Here is a 22,830-nt window from a genome sequence, read left to right as displayed (position 1 = left end):
AAGTAAATGATTAATCTTAGATCATGCTAAAAGAAACCCCTCATAAATCAATTAAAGCAGCTAAATCTACATAACAAAATCGGCATCTATTGAACTTATATTAAGAATAGAGAAAATAATATTTAATAAACAACTGATTGAATCACATTATTACTAGTCTATTGTGAGGCTAAGCCCACCCCCCTCCCCCTTAATGTAGATAATATAGTTTGTTAAAAAAAAAAAAAAAACAAAAAAACAACTGATTGAATCACATTATTGCTAGCCTATTGTGAGGCTAAGTCCATCCCTCCTCTTAGTGTGGATAATATTGTTTGTTAAAAAAAAAATCATTTGACAACTAATTTAATTACATTATTATCCACGTGTGAAATACCTTTTTTATAACCAGATTACAGCCTCTTAAGATGAAAATTGCATTATTCCAACTTGGAACCTGCCACTCTTGTTCCTTAAAGACTTAAAAAATAAACTGTATGATTTTTCCTCTATTTTAGGTCATGTGTCAATGAGTATCCCACCATTTAGACAACCTTTTTTCTAATTATTTCATTTTTTTTGTTAATTTTAAATGAATGTCTCATTCCATAACTTCAACACCGTTCTTCAAATCAACATAACATATCAATCCGGATCCTCACATATATAAGTAGTTGATTTTTCAAACTTGTTGAAATTTGATTAGTTCAACTTTATCATCTTTTGAAATTTCTATGGAAGAATAATCCTCCGGATGCCAAAAAATCTTTTGGTATAGCTAACTGATATGACAGTATTCATTCCAAACTTATATTGTATGCGTGTTGATTGTTGGGTATCCCAGATCCATGAAGTTTCTTGATTCACCAAGTACCCACGCATGTCCAACTACATCCCAAACTATTGTGTTTAGTTTATGATTCACTAGCCTTCATGCACATGTTCACGATCATGCATAAGGTTTTTTTTTTTTTAAATCACGACATGCTATGCGTGACTTACACGATTTAAATGTCTTTATATGCGTAAAAAAAAAAAAAACAAATCAAATATTTGAAGTAAATGAATAATCTTAGACATTGTTCTAAAACGCGGACTAGGCGCTGGACGGCCGGCCTCTGCCACGATTATTATGAAATCGTTCAAAAATTGGAAAGGCTATTAATTGGTGTCTAGGCGGCCGCTGGGTGGGCAATGCGGCCTCGACAACCTCTTGGTTTTGTAACCAAAAAATAAATAAAAAAATAAAAACTCTTTATACTGTGATCTGTTAAGCAAGGAGAGACAGATTTGCAATTTTGTTGTTGAAAGAAAAGAGAGAGAGCCGTCAGGGATGACCACTACACTGACCCACACAATTCAGTTGATTTTTGGGTTGGGTTGGTTGGGATCTGCAGTTTGATGGAGATGAAGGCTTGTTTGCTTGATGACACGTCGACACCGTAGGAAGAGGGTAACTGGGTTGTTTAAACCAAGGGATCTGGAGTTTGATGGAGAAGTGAAGATAAGGGACGGAGACTTTGGAATTGACGGCATAAAGAAAAATACTTGTTTAATAGAATAATGGATTAATATATATAATAAATTAAACAAAATATCTAGAAGTTGTTGTCGAATCTTTTATCATCCTAGGTTAGGGTTTTCTTTGTAAATAACTACACATACAAGGTATTTTTGGGTTATGTCTTTTTGGATGTATATACTTTGTGTAGTTTGCTACTTTTATTTTTGCATTTTATCATTCTTTTATTATCTATAGAAATATAGTTTTTTTTTAGGTGTAAATAGACACTTATTTACAAGATATATAATAAATTTGCATAAATCCGCCTAGGCGCTAGGCCTCTGCCCGCCACAGGACTAGCGCCTAGCGTTTTTTAGAACTTGATATTAGATCATACTAGAAGAAACCCCTCATAAATCAATTAAAGTAGCTAAATCCACATAATAAAATTAGTCTCTATTGAATTTATATTAAGAATAGAGAAAATAATGTTTAATACATAGCTTATTGAATCGTATTATTGCTAGCCCATTATGAGGCTAAGCACACCCCATCCCCTTAGTGTAGATAATATCGTTTGTTCAAAAAAAAAATAAAAAAAACAAAAAAAACAAAAAACAGATTGAATAACATTATTGTTATCCCATTGTGAGACATTTAATGAACAACTGATTGAATCACATTATTGCTATCCTATTTTGAGGTACTAATCATACAAAATAGAGAAAATAATATTTAATAAACAACTGATTGAATCACATTATTGCTAACCCATTGTGAGGCTAAGCCCACCCCTGGTCCCCTTAGTGTAGATAATATCGTTTGTTAAAACAAACAATCATTTGACAACTAATTTAATTACATTATTATCCGCGTGCGAAAGACCTTTCTTATAACCGGCATTGCAGCCTCTTAAGATATTTTGAATGTATTTTAAAATAGAGAAAATAATATTTAATGAACAACTAATTGAATCACATTATTGCTAGTCTATTATGAGGTACTAATTATTTGAAAGAAAAAACTGTACAAAAAAATTAATTATTAGAAAAACACTGTTAAAATGATGAAAATACCCCTACCACATTTGATGCATTATTTTGGGTTGCTTTTGAATTTTTTGGTTTTGGGGGCATTTTTATCCACTTCTTTTTTGTGAAACTTGTGTATCCAAAAACACTATTAACTTTAGGTTTGGCTTTATATATAGAGATGCTTCTCATCCTTTTTGAAAAGGTATGTTACATTACACGTGGCGCAGCAGACAAAAAAAATGTGAAAACCCCACATAAACAAGCAATATTCGGCAAGACCATGAGAATTATTTTTTTCAATCTCTATCATTTTACAAGCATCTTAATATGGTGATCATGTAATCATCCCATGTGTGTGTCAAGATAAAGACAATATAGTGATTATTCCATCATTCAATTTTACCGAATGTGAAAAGCGAGATTATATTTAGCAGTGTCAATGGAAGTAGAATTGACCCATACGATATACATCCATGGGTGTACAACTACAATTTTCAAGATCAAAGGACTACATACTCTACAACTTTTAGGTCCATATACCACATCTTCTTCAACCATAGTCATAAAACAAGAACATTGAATGATTTAATGAATTCAAGTTATACTTTTACACGAACTTCAGAGCTAAGATTAACCAAAGTCCTAAGACTGATCACACTATTTCTCCAAATTTTATATGGTCTTCCGTAAATCCGAGCTTTAATTTAAATAAAAGTCAAGAAAACACCTTCAACAACCAAACATCACCAAATGGGATTGCATTTCCCAATTGTCGAATTTAAAAAAAATAAAAAGTAAAAAAATAAAAAAATCACATGCGGGTAAAATTTAATTAATCATAACGAAAGAGGGAAAATAGAAAAGGATACAAAAATTTGTGTTGCTCGAACACCTTGTCTATGCAAAACAAGAATCACTCCCCCCCAAAAAAAAAACATAATACAATTTAATATGATGAGCAATTAAATTTGCTGCAATTGGAGCTTGTTAATGTCGGCAAGGAAAACCACAGAAAATGGCTTCAATAAAGTAGTTGGGAGAGGGTCTATGAAACGGTACCGTTGTGCAATGGCGCAAATGAGGTCTGGTTTGGGTGTTTGTCGACGAATTCCTTGAATTTTGTGGTGGAAGATGTCCACGAGCCCTAGATTAGACAGGATTATAATTTGACAACACAACCTTCTCCAACTCTAATGTCCTCTGAATATCGACTTCTGTCAGCCCGACAATCAATATTAGTCACTTTGTATTGCCTCGCCGCCAAGATAGAGACGGCTCAAAATGAAGTTTGGGGATCTGATTTGTGGATTTTGCATGGTGACAGAGATGGAGCTGCGATGTAAAATTAAAAAAAAAATGAAAGGTTTTGAAAGTCAGGAAGATATGGGGGAAGTAGACAAAATAGGACATCCATAAATGAAGAAATATATTAAACAGACAAAAGTTTGCAGTCATGGACAAAATTGAAAACTTAATATTTGGGCTATTTAAATTAGACTGATTTATTTTTAGACTTTGTTATAATCGTTAAATAAAATTATTACATGACTTTTGATTAAGATTTAAAATTTTGAAATCATTGTCATTAATTTTTCTTAAAAAAAAAAAACACATATAGATGGGTCAATGATTTATAAGAAAGCACATGGCCCCGTTGGTAACCTCTGTTGCACATAGGACAGGTGCTGCTGCCTATGGTCTCCTCAAGCGGGAGAGATCCAACGTCATAATTTGCATTCGCTTTTTTTTTTTCTTCTTATTTTTTCAGTTAATCTTTTCATAACTGGGGTTGGAATGTTCCAAATCCTTAGTGAAGTACAACGTGTACGAGATAGCTAGGTTATGGCCTATATATTGCAGCTAACTTTAATCCAGGTCCTATAAACTTGGATTGGAACCTCATCAATTTTACTACAGTTTGTTCATTTTCGATATGGACATATGAGTTTGTCAAACTGATTGTATTGTTTAATACGCTAACTAATTGTCCCATCTTAATTCTAGGGCAACTCTCAAATTAGGGTGAGACAAAAAATACAAGGGGTCTCATGTTTTGTTAAGAGATTCTCCACCAAGGAGCACTTTCATAGCATATGTGCATTTTCACTACTGGGAAAATTCCAAACTTTGAATGTAAAAAGTGTAAACACATCAATTGAATGGGAAAGAGCTTGCTTTTTTTTTTTTAAATTTTTTTTTTTTAATTATAACCAATATTTTACACCAATTTATGCTAAAGGGAGAGAAGAGGATTTGAACGTGACACACAGTAAGTTGAAGAGAAATATTCTAATCATAAGGGCAAATCCACCACATGTCTTTCTAATAACTCTAGTAATCAGGCTAAACTCTAATTCACCAAAGCCAATTTGGGAGGTGTACGTTTTCTATCTCAAGGTTCGCTCGTTCATTTCAAATGTTTTGGTTTGCTTCTATCTTTAATTGAAGAGTTGCGTGAGTTGTCAGCTTTAACGAAATGTATGAACTGATGATGATGTGCCCTTTATTTGTCTTTATTTGTGTGAACGTTTGAATTTTTGTTCGCGGAAGGTGCTTGACTTGGGTTTTCATTTCTACTGTTTTTTGTCATCATTCTTTGATGACTTTCTTGGAGATTCCGTATAGAGTACTCCGAACTTTCGGTACTCTGTGCACGTCAAGTCAAAAAGTACAATTGCTGAACTCAAAACTGATCTGGTCTCTGCGGGCAACTGCTCTCTCCTCCCTTGCTTGCTTCCCAACTTCTAGCTCTCTCTGTCTATGCTTCAGAGGGAGACAGAGACAAAGAGACAGACAGCCAGCCAGACAGACAGACAGACAGAAAGACAGAGAGACAGAGAGACAGAGACAGAGACAGACAGAGAGCGATGGAGTGTATCATGCCTCTCTTGCACATGTGCTGCAGATCGTTAAGATTTTCTTCTCCGTCTTCTGCTGGTGCTGCTAGTGTTGGTGCTGCTGCTGCTGATGATGATATTCATGCTGATAACACCCCTCGCCAGGAAAAGTATGATGTGTTCATCAGTTTCAGAGGTGAGGACACCCGCTTTAATATTACTAGCCATCTTCATGCTGCCTTAGTTCAGAGGAAAATTGAAACCTACATAGATTGCAACCTTCAGAGAGGAGAAGAAATCGAACCTGCCCTTCTAGAGGCAATCGAGAAATCCACTCTTTCGGTGATCATTTTCTCACAAGACTACGCTTCTTCCACCTGGTGTTTGAAGGAACTTGTGCATGTACTCAAATGCAAGGAAAAATCTGGCCAGATAGTTATACCCATATTCTATGACATCAATCCATCTGATGTACGACGACAGCGCGGGAGTTATGCACGTGCATTTGCTCAACTTGAAAAACGTTTCAACGACAGTATCGACGAGGTGCAAAAGTGGAGGGATGCTTTGACCACTGCAGCCAATCTGTCTGGGTTTCCTTATTCAGAAAAATTAAGGTAACTATTTATTTAACTTGTATAAAAGAGTAACTGAAAATATAACTTTAGCTCCTAAAACTTAATTTTTTCTACATAAAACCAGACATAAGTTTTTTTTCTTGAATAAAATCCATTAACTAGATTCCACATCAGCAAATTCATTAATTATATTTGACTTCACACATTAAAAAATTTCGGATGCCTAAAATACCCCTATTTGATTTTTTTTTTTTTTAATAAACCCTATTTGAATGTTTGATGTACATAATTAATGTCATGCTGATAGATGGTAAGGGAGAATTAATGATTTTACCCAAAAAAAAATAAAAAATAAAAAATAAAACAATAATGTTATAAATTCATTGCCTAATATATAATAACATAAAACATGTCTAATATATGTTATTATACAAGCTTAATTAATTCAATAAAATTATATTTTACATATTAATGTAGTTAAATTATTTCTCTCCCTCTCTCTCTCTCTCTCACACACACACACACACATATATATATATATATATATATATATATATAAATGCTTGATATATGCAAAATTCATGCAAAATAATTTACCTGCAAAAAAAAAAAAAACATTTTGTGACATCCCACATCGCTCAGGAGAGTGATCCTTATATGTATATTCTCATCTCTACCTAGCACAAGGCCTTTTGGGAGCTCACTAACTTCGGGTTCTGTAGGAACTCCGAAGTTAAGCGAGAAGGGGGCTAGAGCAATCCCATGATGGGTGACCCATTGGGAAGTTACTCGTGAGTTCCCAAAAACAAAACCGTGAGGGAATGGTAAGCCCAAAGCGGACAATATCGTGCTACGGTGGTGGAGCGGGCCCAGGAAGTGATCCGCCCTGGGTCGGGATGTGACAATTTGGTATCAGAGCTAAGGGGGGTGGATTGTGACATCCCACATCGCCCAGGGGAGTGATCCTTATATGTATATTCTCATCTCTACCTAGAACAAGGCCTTTTGGGAGCTCACTGGCTTCGGGTTCCGTAGGAACTCCGAAGTTAAGCGAGAAGGGGGCTAAAGCAATCCCATAATAGGTGACTCATTGGGAATTTCCTCGTGAGTTCCCAAAAACAAAACCATGAGGGAATGGTAAGCCCAAAGCGGACAATATCGTGCTACGATGGTGGAGTGGGCCCAGGAAGTGATCCGTCCTGGGTCGGGATGTGACACATTTGATTCAAATAGTGCACCTACTATTAAAATTTTAAAATGTTAGATTGCTTAAAAAAAAAGAAAAATAATATACCCAGTATATGTGAAATACATGAAAAATAATTTACCTACATAATAACAAACCCATATATGCAAAATACATGAAAACTAATTTACCTTATAAATTCATTGTTTAATTTAAAAAAGAAACAATGTTTCTACTAGTTTTTCCTTCTTTTTTTTTTTTTTTTTTCAAAAATAAAGTACCTATTATTTAATTTTTACGAAAATTGTGTACGTATTGTGTAATTTTTTTTAAAAAAATTACACATTGTTTATTTTTTTTTTATGAAAATAATGTAACTATTGTTTAGTTTTTACAAGAAACAATGTATCTACAAGTTTAATTTTACCCTTTTTTTTTTTTTTTTTTTTTAATTTTCACAAGTTAATGTATCTACTTTTTCAATAGAATGTATATTGAACTAATTAGATTTGGATTAGGCGATTTCACTTAAAAGAAGAAAAGAACTTCTTTTTTTTGTTTTTCTAAATTAAAAGCAAAAAAAAATTGAATTAATTGAATGTTGTTGACAAACAAAAGACAATAAATTAAAAGTCTACAAAAAAACCGTAATAGCCATATTAATGTTGGTGGCATGGTGTTGTAAATTAATTTAAATATATGGACATCTTTTATCTTACATGACATCAAATTCAAAATTTGGGTTTTATTTAGATATTTTAATATAGGTGGGTTTATGTCTAGAGTTCAACAGTTGTAAGGGGCTAAATCTAAAGCACCCAAAGAGTAATGTTATTCATACCATGTTTTTGTACCACATTTTCATACCACCTTAGATGGCATTTGATGTGGACATCCACATCATTTGAATTAATCAGATTTTTATATTTAGTTCATTATTTAATAAACTAATAATTAAGAAAAACTAGTTAATTAAATGATGATTGTTGTATACGAGAAGTCTTTCTCCTTCCTTTCCTTGGGTTTTGCAATTTTTCAAATGATGTGGTTGTCCACATTAGATGCCACTTAAGGTGATATAGAAATGTGGTATAAACACATGGTATGAATAACATTACTCTGTATAAAATAATAATTTTGTTTAAACTTGTGACAATTTGATTTGTGCTAAGATTTGGTAAGGCATATTTAAGACTAATTTTTTCTTTCGTACATAATCATACTTAAATATGCCAGGACGGAGACGGAGGCGGATCTAATTAAGAAAGTCGTTGATCACATTTGGACCAGATTGAAATGTGAATCATCATGCAATTTAGAGGGTTTGGTCGGAATTGAAAGCCGCATCGAGCAAATTGAATCACTATTAGGCATTCATTCACAGGACGCTTGCATCACTGTAGGTATTTGGGGTATGGCTGGTATTGGCAAGACCACTCTTGCTGAAACTGTATTTCACAAACTCTCTTCTAAATTTGAAGCCTGTTGTTTTCTTAGAAATGTCAAGGAGAACTCAAAACAACCACATGGACTAGATCACTTGGAAAAAACACTTCTTAAAGACATACTAAAGGAGGAAGGTCTGTCCATAGGATCAACTTTTGTTCGAGAAAGGCTCAGTCGTACAAAGGTCCTCATTGTTCTTGATGATGTGAGTGATTCAATGCAAATGGAACGTTTAGCTGGCAACTGTCTTCAGTATGGCACTGCAAGTAGAATAATTATCACAAGTAGAGATAGGAGCACACTTCGGCAAACTGTTGAAGAGGATAAGATCTACGAGGTCGAGGGATTAAAACCAGATGATGCTCTTCAGCTATTTCATTCACGTGCTTTCAAGAATACTCCTACAATAGATTATAAGGAGTTGGCAGAAAAGGCAGTGGGTTATGCTGGAGGTGTTCCTTTAGCTCTTGTAACTCTAGGGTCCTCACTCCTAAATTGCAAGAGCAAAGAAGAATGGGAAGATGAATTGAACAAGTTGAAACAATTTCCCAATGAAAATATCCAAAGAGTGTTGAGACTAAGTTATGATCGATTGGGAAGAAATGAAAAGGAGATATTTTTAGATATAGCTTGTTTTCATAAAGGGAAGAATGTGGAGTACGTAAAAAAATTGTTAGGCATTCGTGGATTCTTTGCGGCAGCTGGAATTAGAGTTCTCATTGACATGTCTCTCATATCAATTGATTCAGCACAGGAAATCATAGAGATGCATGATTTGATTCAAGAAATGGGTTATACAATTGTTCACGAACAATGTATTGAAGATCCTGGTAAACGTAATAGGTTGTTCAACGATGAGGATGTCTACCATTTACTGGAAAGTAACACGGTAAGAGCCAACTACATTCAATTTCTTTCTTTTCTTTTTCTACTAAAAGTAAATAGTGAACTTTATTTGATAAAACACCAAAGAACTCATTCATAGCAAAAAAAGTCAGATTCCTGAAAGTTTAATTTGATTGAATTTTGTTGTATATATATTCACATTTAAACTTTGCTCTTACTGTCAGGGAACTCCAATTGTTCAAGCCATATTGATTAAATGTTGGCAAATTGAAAAGCGACCATTGAAACGTGCAGATTTCAAAGTGATGCCTAACCTAATAATGCTAATTGTGGTTTATTCTGAACATTTTGGAAACAACAGCACATTAACCACTTCTCTAGATCTTCCCAATTCTCTTCGTTATCTTTACTGGAGTCGATATCCTTTGAAATATTTGCCGTCAAATTTTTCTCCTGAAAACCTAGTTGAGCTTCATATGCCCGATAGCCTAGTTAAGCAGCTTTGGAAAGAAGACAAGGTACATATGTTTATTTTAGTTCTTGCATAAATTGCATTGTAGAAAATCACGCTTATTAGTTATCTTTAATTGTGTTACAGGGACTTGTGAACTTAGAAGTGATCAATCTACAGTACTCTAGCGATCTAACTGAAGTTCCAAATCTCTCTGGGAGTCCAAAAATTGGGCAAATAAATCTTCGTGGCTGTGAAAGTTTGGTTGAAATTCCTTCATATTTTCAACATCTTGACAAGCTTACTTATCTTGATGTTGGAAGCTGCACGAGTCTCTTCAGTGTTACGAACATTTGCAAGTTGAAATCTCTCAAGGAACTCGATTTGTCTAGGTGCTCTAAACTTGAATCCTTCCCAGAGATTGTGGACCCAATCGAACATTTGGAGTCTCTTATTTTAAATAAAACAGCTGTTCAAGAGCTACACTCGTCAATCAAGTTTCTCCCTGCGCTGAAAAGAATTAAATTGAACGGTTGCAAAAGGCTTTTAAGTATCCCAAAGAGCATTTGTAAGTTGAAATATCTTGAGAGTCTTGACCTCAAATGGTGCTCAATATTTTACAAATTCCCTCAAATCTTGGAGCCAATGGAACATCTGAACTTTCTTAGTTTGGAAGGCACAGCGGTCGAAAAGCTTCCTTCGTCTGTTGGAAATCTAGTTGGGCTTGAGACATTAGATCTTGGTATGTGCAAGAACCTTAAAGTAGTCTCAAGAAGTATCTACAATTTGACCAATCTTAAAATTCTCAGCTTTTATGCCTGTCGGAAACTTAAAAAATTGCCTTCCAACTCTGTCGGTTTGCTTTCTTTGGAAGTACTAAATCTTAGTCGCAGCAGTATATTAGGAATCCCCGATGGCTTCGTTTGCACAACCTCATTGCGAGATTTAGATCTGAGTAGAAGCACGATTAGGAGCTTACCTGCGAACATCAAACAAGCTTCTCAGTTATCTACACTTTGCTTAATTGGCTGCAAGTGGCTTCAATCTTTACCAGAGCTCCCAGTAGTACGTTTACTTCAAGCACATGGTTGCACGTCACTGAAGACGGTGTCAAGTTCAAGGACCACACACTACACACAAGGTTGGGATAAATATGAATATTTTGGAGAACTTGATTTTTCTAATTGCCGAAATTTGGATCAAAATGCAAGGAGCAACATAATGGATGATGCACAGCTTAGAATTATGCAAGTGGCAATTGCATCGTCAAAGTTAAGAGAAGAAGAAGAAGAAGAAGAAGAAGAAGAAGAAGAAGATGCTGATGAAGACCACGACCATGTATGCCTCCCTTTTTCTTTCTCACTTGTGTTGTTGAATTGAATATATATGTTTCTGTGCTCTCACCAAATTAATGTTGGAGCAGCTGCTAGCTCCCATAAATTTAAATAATGTAATTCCCATAAATATTACAGGAGTATTACAGTTATTGGCCTTTGGTTAGCATTGTATGTCCGGGAAAAAAAATTCCAAATTGGTTCAGCTATCGAAGTGAGGAATCTTCGGTAATCATCGAGCTTCGTCAGGATTGGTTTCGAACAGGTTTATTGGGTTTCGCGCTTGCTGTTGTTGTTTCTTGGGAGTTGAACTGCCAGCTGAACTGGATGGTAAGAGCTAGTTTCAACGTCAAATTCAAGGGTGAAAGCCACGAAATGTTCACTAGTGAATTCGATATCAGACAAGCCAGTTGGAAATTGAATGACTACTGTTACGACCAACGTCACGTGTACCTATGGAATGAGGCCTTTAAAAGTGAAGAGGTAGCAAAAAAATGCTCCCCTGACTTTTGCAACCTTGCCAATGAAGCCTCTGTTGAATTCTGCCTGGTGGATGAGGATTCCGGCGAACCCACTTCCTACATGAAGGTGGAGAAGTGTGGGATATACCCATTGTATGTCGAAGATGCTGAGAGATTCAAATGTGGTCTTGTCATTGTCAGAGGCAGCACTGAGGCAAAGAAAGTAAGGCCTGTTCCTTGGACCTCTCACTTTGAAATAGGCCTCATGTTTTTTTTTATACCTTTATTTTACATATATATTTAAAATTTCATCTTCATCGTATACTCGAAAAAAGATAAGAAAAAAGCAAAAGTTTCCTTATTCTCCTAGTTTTCCTAGTTTATTAAAAGAAATTATATTAAAGTACTACATTTGGAAGGTCTCATTTCATTTTCGTCTTAGGCCTCATCTTGCATTGAGACGGCATTGGTCATCGTGCCAGGGGAACCAAAAGAAGAAGAAGAAAAAGAAGAAAGACACCATGATAATTTTGAAGCCAATGAGCCCAAAACCAATGGATCAGGTGATGAGTCTGAAGAAGAAGCAAGTGGATCAGGTGATGAGTCTGAAGAAAAAGCTAGTGAAAGTGGAATTGACACTAATGCAAACATGTTAGTCTGTCAATCTTACGGGGAAACTAGTCTTATGGACCTGAAGCAAATGCATATTAAGAGTCTAAAGCCAACAAGTCATGCGGTAACTAGGCCCTATTACTTTTCTCCAAGATATAATGTTGAATTTTGACATTTACATTTTTACAACTAAAGCGGTATTGGTATGTTTCTTTTCTTTGTTTACTTTGTTAAACTGCGATTTGTCCTCTTGAGTGCATTTTGTAAAGAATCGTGCAAAGAATATTTGCAGAAGTTAATTTCTTCATTTGATACTAAGAGACTTTATACAATGAGAGTCCTTACCGAGGAAGTAACCTAGCCTACATTCTAGGATTACAAATATTCACAAATCAATTACAAATAATTTACAAAATAGTTTCCTAAAACTAAGCCAAGATATCAGGAATGATATCGTTGACTTCTCAACACATTTTGCTCATCCCCAACAGTGGAGGCAATGCTCACCCTATATTATTTATCGTTAGATTAGTTTGATTCAATTCATTTAAGACACAAATTTCAAAGTTAAAACTAACCTCACAATAACCAATGGAGGGTGAACCTAATCCCCACTTTAGGAGGTGAGCAAAAATATTTTCTTACCATCTTGAACTATCACCATATTTTCATTATTTTATAAATCTCCAAATTTAGCACTTAATCTGTTTGGAAATAGCTAATTTACCCCTAAATTATATTTGAACCAATTTCATCCAATCATTCGGTGCCATGTTACTAGATGTCGAATTAGAAAAAAAAAGAAGGTGAATTTGGAGGGAAAGGTGGAACATCTAGGCTGAGAAGAAATGTGAAAGGGATGTTGACGTAGTTTACGTAGCAACTCTTCTGATATTTGAATTCTAATGCATTTTATCCAATTTCTCTAATGTTTATTTAAAGTGATATATATAGGGAGAAGGCGAAATAATGAAGTTTTCATAACCTCAAAATTGTCTTTCTCCCATTAGGATTTCAAAAGAACAAAACACTCGCGTAGTGGGACTGGGTGGTTTTGTAAGTTTATTATTTTTTAAAATAATTTAATAAAAATAATAAAACTAAAACAAGTAAAAATTAAAAAAAAAAAAAAAAAAAAACAAACAAACCAATAAATAATATACTAGCCCCTTAGCCTTTGAATGTTAAATTAAATTTTTTTATTTATGATTTTTTACAAAATAAATTAGGGGATGTAGTTAAACTCGGATTTGAGAGGATTTTAAAAGACTTTAAAATCCTAGTGTAGTCAATTAAAGATTTTAAAAGATTTTAGAATATATTCAAATCTAGGTGTAGTAAATTAAAAGATTTTAGAATTCATTCAAATCTAGGTGTAGTTAATTAAAAGATTTTAAGGGGTTTTAAAATCCATCCAAACCTAAGTGTATTAAAAAAATTAAGATTTTGGAGGATTTCAATAAGTTGTGGATTTTGTAGGATTTGAGAGCAAAAAGTATATATAACCAAGACTAAAAAGAATCCAACCTCACCCCCTAGAATTTCAAATCCATCCAAAACAATCCACCACAATCCATTCGAATTCTTTAAAATCCATATGAATTTTGTAGGAGTCTTTAATTCTCTTAAATCCTATCAAATCTGTCACTTTTAAAATCCTTTAAAATCTTAGTTTGACTATACCCCCTAAGAAATTCAAGTGTTTTCTATATATATATATATATATATATATATATTTATTTATTTATTAAAAAAATTTTGAAAATAAAATAGAAAATTTTTTTTCTTGAATAAATTAGAAGTTAAACATAAACCACCCATTAATGTGGGGTTTTGTTAATTTTTTTCTTTCTAAAGTTTAAAATTTTAATTTCATTCAAATTTAATATTTGTTGAATTATTATAACTCCTTGTAATTCAATTGTAGTTTTAAAATTCTTGAGGAGAGCTAATAATTTCATTCCACTGTCTTCTCCCCTCACCCATATTTTAATAAAAATTTTGATGCCCTTTTTACCCTTTTATAAAATGACATATTTATATTTACATTATATAAATTAGGGGTTTTTTGAAATGGGTCCAAAGTAACTAAAAATTAGATCTATTTCAAAAGTCAAAAGTCACTAAAAATTGGACCTATTTCAAAATTTCCCTATAAACTAAAACTCAGTTGAGTTGAGTTTTAGCACTGTTCAGAAATAGTAAAAGGACGGAAATGCCCTTTATTTTGTCTCCGTTTTCTCTTCTCTTCAGGTTTTGCCACAGCAAATTGCCGGCTTTGGCCATTACTTCCACGCGTCTGTCACCGATGCATGCTCTATTTGGACTGAGTCTTCTCGGTTTTTCTCAGCTTTCTCACAGATCTAGATCTCTTATGTTCTTCTCGAGCTTACCCTTTGTCTATCTCACTTTGTGGTGCCTCGCCGATTACGGCTTGCTCCGTGCCTGTCAAGCCATAGAAACCATCGTCGATCAACTCTCTATTTCGAGTTTATCCTGTGGATTTTTGTTTTTCCATTCCACTGCTGTCTCTCAATTTGTGTTGCCTCTCTGATTCTGGCTTTGTCCGCGTGTGTCAAAGGATAGAAACCAGCTGAAGTCAATTTTCTGAGGCTTGGTTCTGCTCCTTGGGTTGCTGCCCTGGAGATTAAATTATCAAAATTCGGTGTTTCCACGTTGCCGATTCCAATTCGTCGTTGATGAGAGGATCAAATTGGTGAGTTTCGAAATAAAAACCTTTTTTCCTAATTGATTTCCATGCTTTTGCCGATCATTGTTGGCTTTAATGCATGTTGATTTTTTATTTTCAATAATTTTGCTTATGTGGTTTGCGATTTTTGTTCTGATTTTGAGGTTTTGATTTTGTTGTTTTTAGGTCATTTTGCTTTCCTATTTTTGAGTGAGTTATTTGTGATCATTTTGCATTTATCAGAATTAAACTAGGGGAAATTGGTCTCTGTGTTATGCCAAATCTTTACAGATTACATTTGGCTTAGTTTTGTGGATTTCATTTGGTCTGTGCAGCTATTTTTTGCTTGATTTTTCTTAATCTTATATGCTTGGGTTGTAAATTGTGGCTTTCCAGTATTTTGATTTTGTGGTCTTTAACTAATACACAATTTGCTCTGAGGTAGAAGGAAAAGAAAGTCAAGTATACGAATGAGTTAGAAAGTAAGGTGTGACTATTTCGAAGCACCTGTAACGCTGCTGTTATATTTTGGGTACGTTTTCTGTCCTTCTACTTTTTTCCAGTTTGGGGATGCACTGATAATTGTTGGATTAAAATGGATTTGTATTTTTTAGGAAGAAATGAGAGGTGTCGTTGGAATTTTAGACAGTTTTGTGTTTATGCCTTTTATGTGACAGAGGGAATACGGACAGGGAGAGGAAGAGAGAAAACATTAGTTTAGATTGCAATTTTAAAAGTTTTTATGTTGTTAGTGCTGGAACCTATGTATTTTGTTGGAAAATTGATAATATGTAAAGTTATTAGGATTTTGGAAAGCCTTGGCTTTCCCAGTTTTATCTGCCGGAGGGAATACAACTCTTACATATATGATTTCAAGTTTTCCCTTTAGAAATTCAAGCTCTGTTGAATACATGAGGTGTAAGAAATGTTTGGGATATTTTCAAGTTTTTATGATTCCTGAAAAAAAAAAGCATGCTTAAGAGTAATTATATTTTAATTTTTATTGAATTCAGGTAACCATCTTTAGTTTTTTTTTTGCTTTGATTTGAAGAATTTCTTACCCATGAAAGCCAGGGCTTCCTGGTGAGTTCTTTGGGTTCCATATCTGGCGTCTTTGTTTTGTTCAAATCTGTTTTGAGCATAGGTGTGAAATTTACAGTAGGGATTAGTAATTTAATTAGTTAATTTCATTCTCAATGTGCACAAATGTTGTTTCTGCATTAATTCATTTTTTTTTATCGAAATTGAATAAATCTAATTCTCCTTGATATCCACTTATTCTGCTAGGATATGCAATACAAATATCTGCTATCTCCTACCTGTAAACGTTTGACTTAAAATCATTTCATTGACAAACTGTGCCCATGGCCTTGATTTATTTTTGAAAAGTTGTATCTGATTTTAATTGTTAAAGTCAGTCATCAATTCTGCTTAGATTTTTTGGTAGCGTAAGTACGTCTACACACATCCCTAATCTTGCACACACAGTGCATCTCTGTCACATTGGTGAATTATGGTATTGTTTGTTTTAATTAAGAGCCACCGAACTAGATATATCTGATCCATCTTTTTTTGCGTATCATGTCACTTTTAAACATGTTTGATTGAATTCTGTCATTTACACCAAAATACCTAAACAATGACATCAAATTTTGAACTCAAAAATCTAATAACTTTACCACATTTTCAGTTTCATTCAATGACACTTCCTTTTCAATTACTTTAATTTTAACATATTTCACTTTCTTTAGAATCAACCAATACTTTTTCTTACGTCACCAAACAATTATACCTTATTATATCCAATTTGTATTTATTGTTTTTCTCATGCTCTATCACAATATATCAGTTACTTTAATAAATTTAGTTCGAAACATTTTCAACATAGATGATCTTACAAAACTCACTGATGTACTTATCTAATTTTTAAGTTTTCAGTATTTTTAATGAATAGTTTGGTATTTAGGCAGCTTTGATCTTTGATTTCAAATATGTGATTTTGTTGAATTCTTTCTGATCCTCAATTTCTATCGTCGTAATGAACACATTTGAATCACATTGGTTAACACCAAACAAATGGTATGTGTTATATTTCTCTTTTTCTATTCCTTTACTTTCATACAGAGTTTTGTTTGAATGTTATCATTTTCACAAGCCCTTATACACCCTTGATTCAAACTTCGTTATTCTTTAAACATTTGTATATATTATGCTCACACATTTTGTAATCCCGCAGCAACACGCGGACACTATTTCTAGTATATACTAAAACCCAAACTGAATGGTACTATTCATTAACAGTGTTTTGACGTGATTACCCTTCAGTTGCTAACAATTCTCGACTTTTTTTATGTATTATATAGTAAAATCACGGATTTACCCTTCTCTACGCGTGTCCGCCATCGTAGAAAGGAAGGGAACGGGTGGCACTCTTCTGCTTCTCTCGGGTGGATCTCTGGAATTCTCCTTTGGTTTAAAGAACTTTGTGGATTTTTTGACTGAGGAGTTGAAGCTTCGGGAAGTTGAAGCTTTGGAAAATCAGCAACGAGCTCATATGGCTCTGCTGGAGGCTAAGAAGATTGCATCCCAGTGTCAAAGGGAAGCAGACAAGTGCAGTTCAGGGATGGAAACATGTGAAGAAGCAAGGGAGAAAGCTGAAGCAACATTAGAGGCACAGCGGAAACCGACTGCACGTGCTGCCTCTTCCGTTCTGATTTGAAGAAGATTTCTCAAGCGGCGATAATTTCATGGCAGGTTGGTTTAAAGCAGTTCCAAAATTTGGGATCGTTTGGGATTTTTTTAGATTTTTATCTTAAAAAAACCATGGTTAATAGTAAATTCATTATATTTTAATTTTTATTGAATTCAGGTAACCATCTTCAGTTTTTCGGTTTGATTTAAAGGATTATTTTAGGCAGAAAAGCTAGGGCTTTTGGGCGAGTTCTTTGGGTTGTACATTCCGGTGGCTTTAATTTGTTTAAATTTGGGGCTTTTGTGATTTGGGACTTATAAATGGTTTGAAATTTACATTGTTCTAATTTCAGTTCCCACTCAGAAGTTTGTACTGCCTCATCATTAAAATTGTACCCTTCTGCTCTTCTTGAAACAAGGTCGCAGATCTGCGGACCATCAAGGTATGTCATTTAATTATGTATTGTATTGTATGTCTTGTATTATGCATGTGTGTGAATGCGTTTTTCTCTGTTAATCTGTATTGGTTTTCTTCTCATTTAGATAATGGAGTTTGTTTTTATTTCAGATAATTTGGTTCATGATAAAATTATTGAACGTACGATGGAACCAGTGATCTTTCAAAAAGGTTGATTCTTCTGTATTTTTATCCTTTTGGTCGTTTTGAATGGATTTCCTGTATTCTAAATGAAGCTAAATTGAATAGCTGTTTTTGTATACTGTATTTGCTTTGTTAAATTAGTTCTTTTTTGTTGAAAAATGTTGTTTTGGTTTTGCAGATCAAAGTTTTTCAGCAAGAAAATTATCTGTCAAAATTAAATTTAGATATGAATACTTACATTTATATAGCATTTTCAATTCGTTTTTAGTTTTTGTGCATTGTGGTTGTAAATGTCATTTAGTGCATTGCGGTCTTAATTTAATTGTGTGGTTGGTTTCATGATTTCTTGAGTCAAATAACAACTTGGGTGATCAAAAGGAAAAAAACCATTTAGTCTCTGCTTGCAGGATGACTTCTTTTCATGCATGTCCTCCCTCTACTTGAAATGTTTGTTTTAAATAGGGTTTGGTTTCAGGAGATGGTGGTTTTTCGGATTTTGAGGCTTTTCTTTCCAGGCTGCAAAGCCCTGTGTACTCAAGGTGAGCGATTTCAATTTCTAGGGTTATTGAATTGAGAGTTTTGTTTAGTTTTTTATTATTTTGGAGTTGAGTTTGGTATTTTGTTTAGGTTCTCTTCATTATATTGGAGTTGAGTTTGGTATTTTGTTTAGGTTTTATTATATTAATTATCATAAGCTTCTTTTTGAGATTACAAGATGTTATTGGACACATTACTGCAATAGAACAAAAAGTGGCTGATTAGAAGGCTTTTGAAAACAAGTGTGAAATTACATTCCAAATATTAGGTAAAAGCATGTTAACAAATCTTCTTCAAAAGCTGTAAATACAATATAATTATGATTAAAGTTTCATTTTTGGTACTTCCCTAATACTGTGATTGAGTGCAGGGTATAGCCAAAACTGGAAAAGCTAATGTACATGACTTTCTTTATGTTAACGGCAGACCAGTTCTCATAGTTGATGCTTCCAAGCATCTTTCTGCTGTAAGTTTTATATTTTTCGCCATGTCCAACTCCATACCATATAATCTTAATATTCTTGAGGTGTTACATACAAATTTTTATCAACAAATATTGTTAGTTTTTACGTCGTTTTGAAAATTATGATCAAGTTTTTGCTACGCTTGCCTTAGATCAAGTTTTGTATGGTACTTTGGTCACATTTTCTAAATTGCTTGAGGCTCTTTGGTTAAGCACTTCTTCAAAAGGACTTATTTTTAAGGCAACTCTGTTCTCACACTTTTTATAAGGCTAATGAAATGTCTGCTTTTAACTGTAACAATGAACTTTTTAAGGGCTGTGTTAGAAAAGGACTTTCCATCTAAAATCACTTATTAAAGCCGATATTTTTACTGCAAAGTTTTTATCTTTCTTGCGAAGCTAATTAATGCAGTTTTGTACAAAGTCTAAACTTGAATTGAATTTTAGGCACCCAAGAGGAAGCTGCAGAAAGCTTATCATATAGCTGCAATCAAGTGCCCACGACTCCTCCAACCAGTAACCCAACTATGGACTATCAAACGGCTGATTCTGAGCACATTCTGAAGAGATCAAGACCTTTCGGGATAACATATGAGGTATAAATCTATCCGTTAATTTTTGCATATTCTGATTTATCTGATGGAAGTCCGAGTTACATTGCTAAATTTGAAGTTTTTCTTTCTTATGACATATATTCTTTTGACCGTGTAATATTGAATTATTTCAGTTTTACAGAAATAAATGTATTTCATATCCTTAATGTATTGTTCCATAAAAGGTAGGTAGCGAAATTATTTCCTAAAAGGCCAGTAACAAAAAGGTAAGTTTAGATTATGCAAAATACTAGAACATGGCTGATGAGGAAGGATGCTTAACAGAATTAAAAGCAATTTTTTTATTTCTTATAAACATGATGCAAATGGTCCTGCAGTTCCCTTTTTTTTATTTATTTATTTATTTTTTTTAATGAGCAGTGTGCAACTAGTTTCAACTTCTTAGTTTTTGTAATTGATTCTATATTAACTCAATTTTTAACAGGCCAATAATCTGCCAGTAAATATGCAGCCTGTTGCGTATCCTAATCAGAGCCATGGTCAGAGTTCCTACTCTTCTGATGACTTGCCCAGGTCTGTTGTTATGACTTTACGTCCAGGTTCAACTGTCAAGAGTATGGATTTCCACCCAGTGCAACAAATTTTACTTCTTGGTAAGCTCTAGAGAGCTGACCTCCAATTCCACTCATTGTGAATTATTGTATTTGTATGTCTTTTTTATGTCATTGTTTCAAATGTTGGATTATAGCTTCTCTTTTAGTAATAAGCGATTTTATGATTTCAGTTGGAACAAACATGGGCGATGTCATGGTATATGAGCTACCAAGTTAAGAACTTCAAAGTTTGGGACCTTGGAGCATGTTCAGTGGCTCTGCAGGTTTGGCTCTTGGTATTCTGTAAAATAAAGCTATACAAAGTTTCAATGTGCAATTGGCATGCTATAACTTTCAATGTTTATCATACATAACGAAAGGGAATACGATTTATCTAGAAAATATGAAATCATTCATTGAAATTTTGGCTATATATGATTTGCTTCTGTTTTTCGTTTCAGAACACGTTGTTCTTTGTTTTTTGTAATTTTGTTTTTATAATTTTGGATATTTTGTTTATATCGTAGGATCATTTGATTGTATGATTTGCTTTTGTTTTTTGTTTCAGAACACTTTGCTCTTCATTTTTTGGGGCTTTTATCTACAATTTTCGAAGCCCTTGTCAAGGTAAATAATTTTGGATTTTTCCTTTCAGCCTTTTCTCCAACAATTTTTTTTTATTTGAATATTGTGAAAGTCGTGTTTTATATGTTGTGAAAGTTGAATCTGTGAATTCTTTTTTTTTTTTTTTTTTTTTTTTTTTAAATCTTCGTATATAATCTGTTATTTCATAGTTTTGGATGATGTTGGATTGAAAAGCAAATCATTTTGTAAATTTGTTCTTATTCTAGCAGGAACCGCAATGCAGATATAAAATCAATGTTATTCCGGACAAAACCTTTATTCACAACATTGGGTATGATTGTTCAAAGTTTCAATTCATTGTACCTAAATTGAAACAATTTACTACAACGCAACCTTTTTAATATTTTAAACATAAATCTTTCATGCATTTTCCAATTCCGCAGCAACGTGCGGGTATTACTTTCTAGTAAGGACTAAAACCAAAAAGTACTTGCTTCCATTGATCTGCAAGTACACCCTTAATTCACACCAAAAATAACAATTCACGGACTCACACAAAAAAGCTACGTTCTTGTTCGGATTTTATCATTCTAAGTTGCTTTTGGGTGTTGATCATGCCCGTCAAGTCTTTGAAAATGTCGAAAACCCGGTACTAATGTGTGAAACCAGATGATCAGAGGCCACACCGGGAAAATCTGTTAAATTGTATGAACGGCTAGTGGATTCAAAAGCGGAGGCTGATGGGTTTTACCTATTCGTATGTATTAGTGCAAGGTTGAGGTTGGTGAGAGAAGGGGAACATGTGCACGGGAGGGTTTGGGTCCAATGTGTTTGTTCAGACGAGTTCGGTTAATTTGTATGCAACGAGTGGAGGGTCGGGTAGTGGTGTGGAGTATGCACGCTGGGTGTTTGATGATATGCGTGAAAGGAGTGTTGTGAGTTGGGGTGTACTCATACACATATAGGCCAGATGCGGTTTAATTGATGACGCCTATAAGTTATTCAAGCAGATGCCAAGAAGAAGCACTGTCTCATGGACCAACATCATCATTGGGTTTGCAAAACAAGATCGTGGGGAGGAAGCTCTTCGTATCTTTTGCTGGGTTTGCAAAACAAAGTCGCTGGGCTTATTAGCTAATATTTATTCTACTACAAATTAAAAAGAATTTAAATGTATAGTTGAGGTTATTTTAGGTATAATAGTGGGTAGAGAAATAGTGTTTCAATTTTTTAACTTTTTATGGTGGGTGAAATTATAATGTGGGTAGAAAAATAGGACAATGAGGTGGGTCTAGCAGCATTCTTTTTGAGGGGCAATTTATGGTATTTTGAATGTTTCACCATTTTGGAGTGCTCCTTACATATATATAGCTTACGTGGACGTTGTCAAAAGATGATTGGTTTTTTTTATTTTTTTTTTTAAATTTACCTCATTTCCTCCCTCATTATTAATTTAAGGAAGAGCAATATCAATTAAAATAACTTCAACAGTATTGTTGACCCTAAAAATAACAAAGCGCATATCGAGTAACTATGAGCTAACTATCTGTCTTGTGAATGTGGACGTGCCAAATTGTAACCGAGCTTGGTCAGGCGAGTAGAATAGATTTGGTGGTGGTGGTGTTGAATGAGTTGCTGATTTCTGTACTGTAGTGATTACGACCGACGAAGGAATACGTCTCGGCCTTGGGTTCTAGAACTTAAAGACAAGGTTGCGTAGATCACTATGAAGTTCAGGAACTCCTGCTCCAGGTTCGGCTGCCTCAACTATATTCGTGAGAATATAGGTGCGTTAAATCAGTATCAGCCTATAGGGACACAAGTACGCAACGGAGATAAGCATTTTTAT

The 22,830-nt window shown here is 34.1% G+C and overlaps 2 protein-coding genes across 4 annotated transcripts; both read left to right on the top strand.

Moving 5' to 3' along the window:
- Positions 1-5,246: 5,246 nt before the first annotated feature.
- Positions 5,247-12,522, top strand: LOC137714798 (disease resistance-like protein DSC1). The gene is made up of 6 exons (XM_068453934.2): positions 5,247-5,971; positions 8,355-9,453; positions 9,635-9,928; positions 10,009-11,199; positions 11,334-11,879; positions 12,099-12,522. Exons 1-6 carry the CDS (start codon positions 5,385-5,387, stop codon positions 12,438-12,440), a joined length of 4,059 nt encoding a protein of 1,352 aa, XP_068310035.2. The 5' UTR covers positions 5,247-5,384; the 3' UTR covers positions 12,441-12,522.
- A 2,033-nt stretch (positions 12,523-14,555) lies between these two features.
- LOC137715839 (topless-related protein 4) lies at positions 14,556-21,408 on the top strand. 3 transcript variants are annotated; one of them, XR_015960856.1, is made up of 12 exons: positions 14,556-14,984; positions 15,403-15,560; positions 17,321-17,711; positions 18,002-18,091; positions 18,217-18,276; positions 18,725-18,788; positions 19,213-19,252; positions 19,697-19,845; positions 20,288-20,456; positions 20,588-20,680; positions 20,965-21,023; positions 21,251-21,408. XR_015960856.1 is itself a non-coding variant. In XM_088691265.1 (9 exons), the coding sequence occupies exons 6-9, from the start codon at positions 18,728-18,730 to the stop codon at positions 20,632-20,634; spliced, it is 426 nt and encodes a 141-aa protein (XP_088547391.1). In that variant the 5' UTR covers positions 14,559-14,984; positions 15,403-15,560; positions 17,321-17,711; positions 18,002-18,091; positions 18,217-18,276; positions 18,725-18,727; the 3' UTR covers positions 20,635-20,941. The 3 variants fall into 3 exon arrangements, 1 of the variants encoding a protein (XP_088547391.1); XR_015960855.1 differs by lacking the exons at positions 15,403-15,560; positions 19,213-19,252 and having other exon boundaries at positions 14,559-14,984; XM_088691265.1 differs by lacking the exons at positions 19,213-19,252; positions 20,965-21,023; positions 21,251-21,408 and having other exon boundaries at positions 14,559-14,984; positions 20,588-20,941.
- Positions 21,409-22,830: the final 1,422 nt, after the last annotated feature.

Source organism: Pyrus communis, chromosome 3 (assembly GCF_041283825.1).
Source record: "Pyrus communis isolate YQ-2024b chromosome 3, ASM4128382v1, whole genome shotgun sequence".
NCBI lineage: Eukaryota > Viridiplantae > Streptophyta > Magnoliopsida > Rosales > Rosaceae > Pyrus > Pyrus communis.
The sequence above is the reverse complement of the archived record's forward strand: the minus strand, read 5'-3'. Positions and strand labels throughout refer to the sequence as shown.